At 33.9% G+C, this 8163-nt stretch overlaps 1 protein-coding gene across 2 annotated transcripts; it reads right to left on the bottom strand.

Moving 5' to 3' along the window:
- Positions 1-1673: 1673 nt before the first annotated feature.
- LOC132055380 (uncharacterized) lies at positions 1674-8163 on the bottom strand. 2 transcript variants are annotated; one of them, XM_059447170.1, is made up of 10 exons: positions 7684-8159; positions 6566-6808; positions 5694-5855; positions 4861-4970; positions 4333-4441; positions 3779-3934; positions 3538-3653; positions 3296-3462; positions 2171-2301; positions 1674-2089 (listed from the first exon to the last, which is right to left on the bottom strand). In XM_059447170.1, exons 1-10 carry the CDS (start codon positions 8053-8055, stop codon positions 1982-1984), a joined length of 1674 nt encoding a protein of 557 aa, XP_059303153.1. In that variant the 5' UTR covers positions 8056-8159; the 3' UTR covers positions 1674-1981. The 2 variants fall into 2 exon arrangements, with proteins under 2 accessions (XP_059303153.1, XP_059303154.1); XM_059447171.1 differs by lacking the exon at positions 2171-2301 and having other exon boundaries at positions 7684-8163.

Genomic DNA, 8163 nt, shown 5'->3' with positions numbered 1-8163 from the left:
TAAAAGTGACAAAAAATGGCTATTTTTGTAAATTGACCATTTTTATAAAGTGACATAAAAATGGTTATTTTTGTAAAAATTTATTTCTTGGAAAACGACCGAAAATGCAATAAGCAACTTTTTTGTCATTTTTCAAAAAATGGCCACTTTACAAAAGTAGCCATTTTTGTGTCACTTTAAAAAATGGCTACTTTACAAAATTGACCACTATCTTGGAAATGGCACATTTCAAAATGGTTATTTTAATACTTTCACAAAGAAGCTATTTTAAAAAATGGTACTTTTGACATAGTTTTTAAAGTAACTACTTTCACAAAATGACTATTCATGAAAATTGACTACTTTAAAAAAGAATTTTAAAAAAAGTATCTACTTTCACAAAGTGGCTATTTTCTAAAAGTGACTACTTTTACAAAGTGACTATTTTCTTAAGTGAATACTTTTGCAAAACGAATTTTTGAAAAGTAGCTCTTTTACAAGTAATATTTTGAAAAAGCGGCTACTTTTGTAATGTGATTACTTTTGCAAAGTTGCTATTTTTGAAAGTTACTACTTTCACAAAATGTCTAGTTTTGCAAAGTTGAGAGATAAATGTGAGGGTGGTTATACATTCAACTTGTTTTCTAGATAAAGTTCAAAAACACATGTGATCCATTTTACCCATTAATTTACCCATATTTTAAGTGGATACAACTATTAGAACATGTACACTCAAATACATCAAATACCGAAAATGTACCACTCAACTATTTCATATGTATTTGGCTCCGAAAATTCGTACATATGTATTTGACTCATATTGTATTTGAATACACGTAGGTCCGAATGGTAATTTACAAGAAAAGAAATACATATGAGATACAAAACATACGAGCCAAATAAATGTGAGATACATTCAAATAAAGTTCAAAATGAATACGTACACTCAAATACATCAAATACTGCGAAAATGTACCACTCAACTACAAGAAAATACACGTAGTGAAGCTAACGTAGGGGACAATAAAGTAGTTATTTACGCAAGTTTACCATTAATTTTCGTCCTTCAAATGGGCTGGTCTTTAATTAGGCCCAAAAGTGCGAAAAATTTACTATCATTAAGAAGATGATTATAATAAATAAAATAATATAACGTATATACTTCTTACAATATAATTTCTGTTACAATAAGTTAATTTTAGAATAATTGTGTAATAATTTTTACATCGAGTTTAGAACATAAATTTAAACTCACATTATCCAAATAGAGTTTCAAATTTTGATATTTCATTAAATTAAGTACTATCACATGAAAATTCAATTAGAGAGGATACTAATGGTCAGGAGTGACAAAATTAACCATGAAAACATGATCTGCCCAAGTTTAGGCGGGTCAATGACCATCCAAATAACAAGCTCAGCCCATAGCCTAACCCTTTTCAACCCATCTAAAAATTGAGCTGATACGTAGTCAAGTTGACCATGAAAACCCTTATCAAAATCTTTTAAAAAAAAAAAGATATCTCTTATTTCATATGTTATATACAGCCATAATTAAAACAAAAAAAGATTTCTATTAGGTACGTAAAGAATTATAAAAGAACAAACAAAGAAATTAAAGCTTAGTGAAAATTAGGCGGACTGAATTATGGCCCTTTTTTAAGCCCATTTCAGCCCACTTAGTAAAAACTTACTGTTTTAATGTTACAACCCAACTTTATTAAATATGCTTTGACTACTTAACAGAAGTTCTTTTACAAGAATATTTAGCTAAAACGAATCTTTGTTAATCCTAAATTTCTTAGATACATCAATTGAACAAAGCATTTTTTTCACTAGTCCTGCTACTTCGTATGACTGCCGCTTCATAACTTGCATTTGTATTCTTTTCACTTTCTAAATCCCAAAGGAATCTAGGCCAGCAGTCCCGGGATGAAGCAAGAACGAATTGCAGACACAAGAAATTCAAACCAGTTTGTGATTAAGATATAGAACTGGTTTGTCACCGAAGCTCAAGCAAGCAAACGCATTCAATATGAGGTGTGTGAGGAAACATGTCAACTGGTTGTAAGCTAATCAGTCTGTAATGTCCTTCTATATTCTGCTCCGGCTGCATTTGGAAAATATCCTGGACTTTAGCGGAGTGAATTATAAATGTTTGTGGGGCTATTATGAAAACTCAAATACTCACCACACCATAGCAGAGATAATTAAGGTCACGAGCACAGGTGGCAGGATTACACGACACATAAATGATGCGTGATGCTTTCAACTTTAGCAAAAATTTGATCAATTTGATGTGCATGCCAGGGCGATTAGGATCTGCGGGTTTAGCAACATAATATAAATGTAAGCAAGTTTATGAAACTCCAACGGTGCACCAGAAAAAAGGAGAAACATTGCAATTTCTCATCTGTAAGTAATCTTTCAGACCATCAGCAATGAGTTGCCAAGAACAAGTGATCACTATCAAGTAGACTAAGCACTAAATCATGGTCTCACAGGCCATTCACAGAACATACTTGAGAATGCCATCGAAGATCTCATTTCGAGACCTGCATAACATTATCTACCACAGGGAGGCAGCTTTATTTTAAGACATTTAACTATAGGGAAAAAACTTCCTTCTTCATTGTCTTTTGGAATAAGCATTCTACGTAAACATGAATTTTTTTTAAATTTTTTTCGATGAAATTTACTTTTTTGGAAGAATAATCCAATATTAAGAATCCTTAACACCTTGTAAGCAGAAGAGTCTAGAAGATTCTATGTAACTTCGAAATTTCCTTTATAGTTATAAAGATATGTACAAGGGTCTACTACTTCAGACTGTCTTCTCACTGTGACTCATACCACAAACTGTGACCAAAGTTCTTCTCCTTTGCCATCTAGTCCTTATGTTGGTTCCATCTTTTTTTTTTTTTTTTTTTTTTTTTTTTGAAGGGGACAAGAACAGAAATCTAACCTAAAGACTTGGCCGAAAAGCAAATCAAACATCCTGTTTCAAAATGGCAGAGACGATGTTTCCTTTCTAAATAATTTTCACAATTCCAAGTACGTTACTTATTGCATTCTGAATATTCTTATACTAGTAGGACTACTGATCTTATATGATATCATAAGTGCTGTCTACACTCCAAAATAACAAAAATCCTGCTGCCAGGTAGTAAATTGGGAACTTAAGAAACATTTAGTTCCGGGAGGCCTTACCATTAAAACATTCCTAAGTGTCATAGGACCAAGGTTTTTGTTAAAGCAATGGAAGTTAAAGCTTCAAATGGAACATATCATCCATCGGGAAAAAACACGAAATAACCTGTGATAACAATGTCAGGCTTGGGCAAGTTGCTGGCGAAGGTTGAATCAATTTTATTCAAATCTCCTTCGATGAAGGTTGCATTATTGATGCAATTTAGAGTGGCATTTTGACGTGCATCTGCTACAGCTTGAGCTACCACTTCAAAACCATAAACATGCTTCACTCTGCAAATTGAAATAGAAGTAAATGTCAGATCAGCAAAATCAAGAACTTGCAGCTCAGGAAAGACATTTATTTACCTTTTGGCCAGTGTAAGGCCAATGGTTCCTGTCCCACAAAATAAATCAAGTACAATTTCAGACCCATCTCCTTTAAGAAAGGCACAATCCTCAATTAATTTATAGAGAATCTCAGCCTGCAAATTCAAGAGTTTGCATTTAGCACCAACTTTGTAAAATAGAAAAGGATGATTGAACAGGGTCCTAAAGTGTAACCGGAAGAGATCAAGGTACTCCTCCTAGCCATTTCTTTACCAAATACCTGCCGTGTGTTTGTCTGAAAGAAAGAGTTCGCTGAAATCTGGAAAGTAAGCCCTCTTAAAATCTCTGTGATGGTAGATTTTCCATACAATGTATATTCTTTCTCCCCAACAGATGTGTTGCCGATAGATGTGTTCACATTGTTAACAATGCTTACCTGTTTTATATCAAGTACAAAACTTAGTAAAGTTTATACTATAGAGAATTTTTCTATAACGGATACACAGTGACCAATAAAAAGTTATTTTGTGGAATATAGAAGGTTAGGTGGCATCTCAAAAGAACGCAATGTGGTGGAGAGAAGAGTTGATTAAGAAATTGACTCATGAGACCAGAACTTGGCCCAGGATGAAAGCACCTTATGGGTCTAAGTAATATGATTCACAGAGTAAGTACAACAACAACATACCCAGTGAAATCCCACAGTGTGGGGTCTGGACACAGAGTAAGTAATTAAAGGAATTTTTTTTGAAACTGGTAACTTTAAGTAATTAAAGGAATTTTTTCACCTTAAGAGACAAAAGAATGAAATTATCTGCAATAATGTTAACCTACCACTTCCGGAATTGTTGTGATTTTCTCAACAAGGGGCTTCAAGTATTCAGGATTGTCGGAAGAAGTTACAAAATTAACCATAAGCTCAGGAAGACCAGTTTCAACATTGCTGAAAGGAAAGGCAGTAAGACAAATTATTAGGTCCAAGGTATAGCACATAAAATATAATAACTCTATATGCAGAATGACAGAGACTAAAGAATCCTTAATTTAGGGAAGAATCTGAGAATGAAAGACTTGAGCCTTGCTCAAGAACCCAAGTATTTCAGATTTAAAACATGATCTGGAAATCTGTAACTAACCACTTAAAAGTATAACTTTGTTTTTTTGATAAGGTAACCAACTAAAAGTTTTACTTGGCTGCTCAAAGATTCAACCACCAGCCACCCCAATGCCATACCTCCTCCCCCACCCCCACCCCCCCAACACTCCCCCCACCAAACACAAATAAAAACTTATACTTAGCATAACAACTTACAAGAAACTTCAATGCTTTATTCACAAAGGCCTGGAAGAAGATCCAAATACCTGCCTGTTCTAAGCATTAAATGCTTAAGAAAGCCAGAGTGAGAGTACACATTCCACGGAGAAAGCCCCAACTCTGGATCCCGCCAGCATTCTTGCACAATTGCAAGAACCTAATTCACAAAATCATTTTTATACAAGAAACTAGACATACAAAAAAGATAAAATAAAGCACAATATCACTGTTATCAAGTCAAGACGAATCTAAAGCAGAATTGAAAAAGAAGTTGGGAAAATTTGTTCCAACTTCAAATCTATGAACAGTAAGGATGAGCGAAACAAGCTGCTCTTAGCACTGTCTCATTGCATCAATAGGACTCTTGCAGCTGAAAATCTTCACATAAAGGTCAAAATGAGCCAGGTATAAGTGATAGGTCCTGAATCCTGTTAAACCAATGTATATGAGCTAGAGGACATTCTTTTTTGAGAAGGTAAGGATTTTATATATAAACCAGCACTAAGCTCGTGCAGTTGAAACTGTAAAATATAGGCAGAAACAGAACCCAAAAGTATCCCGTATTGACTCTGATCTAACATCTGTAAGAGCTAGAGGACAGTATTGCCGACGACAATTCTTTCCTCAATTGATCAGAAAATTAAGATACAAAATGATAAATGGATTGAAGAAAGATAATTACTTAACTTCTGTTCAACATTCATAACACAAGAGATTAGCTTCACTATTCTATTGTTTACTAAAGGGAAAACACTAAAGGGTAAGTACTACACCTCATGAAGGGTAACTGCATCAAAACTCAAAAGACCATGTAACAATAAAAAAGCAGACATTTGGCAACTAATCAATCTAAGCTACAGTCAAATGGCACATACCATACCTCATTTGCTGGATCACTTTGCAATAAGCACTTGTTCACATTTAAAACCTTATCAAAAAAACCAGGGGCATGCAGACCCAAAGCATAGACACATCCTTCAGTAGATTTTTCTTGCAGCTGTTCAGCAGGTACCCAGCCCTTTGGGCCAAAAGAGAATTCCATCTGCATCACAATTCACAAGTAGTGAAATCAAAGCAAACATATTGGCTTTCCACTCTTCAAAATTTATTTTCTTTTTTTTTCCTTTCTTTTTTTCCTTAGCTTTCTGAGTATCAGAACTATTATTCCTTGCATATATAACAATAATAAGAAGGAAAATTCAGAAGGTGAAATAAGAAGGGGACAAAACAAAGAAAAGGTGCTATAGACACATTCACATATATTGTTGACTTCAAAGAAACCAAAAACATTCTTTATAAGTAAAGGAAATATACTGCCAATTTTTTAATCTTTATCATTGACTTCAAGAGAGAAAAGTGTGTATATTATACCATCTAAAGTGGAATACAAGAGACGTAAAATTATTTAATGCCTGCTGAGGTAAAAACATGCACCTCTCTGTCTATTGAACAGATTATCTGATTATTAAAATGTTTCTTAATAACATAAATAAAAATATAGATTCATACTATCAATTACTGACTACCAAGCCGAATGCATCACTGTCACTCAAAAGTATGTGGAATTCTTCAGACTCCAGGTCTCAATAGCAAAAATAAGAAATATATAAATAAAGCAAAAGTATGTAACCAAAAAGCAAGAAAGGCCTAATAATGCTGTCTTAGATTGCATTTGTAGTAACAGTAAGCAGAAGTTCTAGTCAAAATAGAAGGAAGATCCGAACTAAAAATTTGGGTAAATCCTTTACTGACCTTGTTCCTGTAGTGAAATTGAATATCACAGGGAACAATGGGTTTCATGGCACCCGCAAATTCTGGCTCGTGATCAGAAAACTTGCCCACGTGAACAACCAGGTCACGAACTTGTTGCTCTTTGGCCTTGAGCTGGGCTTCATACGACAAATTCTGTGTCTTGCAACCTCCACAGTGCAAAGCATATTCACACGGTGCTTCAACGTAGTCAAAATGAGGTGTTATTGTCTTCAACTTCTTTACCTGCCCTCCTTATCAACCAGCATAACATCAATCAACACATTGGCACAAGTAATAAAAGATCACTATAAATTTTGTGCTGTCAACTCTTAGGAGAAAAAGGACTTTTTTTGTAAAACATTTCTCATCTCTATAATATCCTCACCAATTAAAAGAGAAAGAACAAGCTAAATCACTCAAAACAAAAATAAAATAAGTACTCCCTCCGTCCCAACTTAGTTGTCATGTTTCGCTTCTCGAGAATCAATTCGACTAATCTTCGAAGCTAAATTGGATTAGATCAACTCAATCTTTACAAGTAAAATTTATATGTTTCGCTTCTCATGTGTCAATTTGAAGAATTCGAAGCTAAATTACATTAAATCAACCCAATACTTTACAATTAAAATTTAGATATTCAATAACTAAACAAAGTACTACAAATTGCGATTTTTGTCATATCAATTTGATGAAAAAAATACATTTTAAACTGCTGGTTAATGTTTACATACTTTGACTCTCCAGAAGCGAAGCATGACAACTAATCTTCAAAGCTAAATTAGATTAGATCAACTCAATACCTTACAATTAAAATTCGAATATTCAATAACTAAACAAAAAGTACTATAAGTTGCAATTCTTCTCATATCAATTTGATATACATTTTAAAATGCTGGTGACTATTTACCTAATCTGACTCTCCAGAAGCGAAACGTGACAACTAACTCGACTAATCTTCAAAGCTAAATTACATTAGATCAACTCAATACTTTACAATAAAATTCAGATATTCAATAACTATACAAAAAGTACTGTAACTTGCAATTTTTCTCATATCAATTTGATATACATTTTAAATGAAACTAATTCATGACGAAAGATTATTAAACATTGTATACCTCAGCGTAATTATCTTTTTTACGCGTAACACGGCCAATAAATCGTTCTCCAGGTAGTGCACGATCACACATGAGTACAAAACCAGTATCAGCAACTTTACATACACCTTTTCCTTTAAAAGCAAGTGACTCACATACTAGCTCCAAAGTTTGGCCTCGTTTAGGAAAAAATGACTTATTGGATTTGTCATTGTTGATGTTATTGTTGCTAGTACTGCTAGGTACTGTTACGTTTAATTGAATGTTTTCGGTGTCTTCAATTGGGGAAAGTGAAGCGAGAGTTGTGAATGAACGTGAACGTATTGACGTTTGAATACGGAATTTGTGTAGCCATGTATTTGAGTTTATGGAGCGAAGGCCTAAAGTAGCCATTTTTAATAGGTGCCGGGAAACAACTCCGACTCCGAGTACGTGCTATATTTGGAGGTTTTAAGGATAGGACGGCTAGGAGAAAATGAGAAAAATGATCCTTTATGTTTG

The sequence above is a fragment of the Lycium ferocissimum genome, chromosome 5, assembly GCF_029784015.1.
Source record: "Lycium ferocissimum isolate CSIRO_LF1 chromosome 5, AGI_CSIRO_Lferr_CH_V1, whole genome shotgun sequence".
Lineage (NCBI taxonomy): Eukaryota > Viridiplantae > Streptophyta > Magnoliopsida > Solanales > Solanaceae > Lycium > Lycium ferocissimum.
Note: the sequence above shows the minus strand (reverse complement) of the source record. Positions and strands in the feature narration are given on the sequence as shown.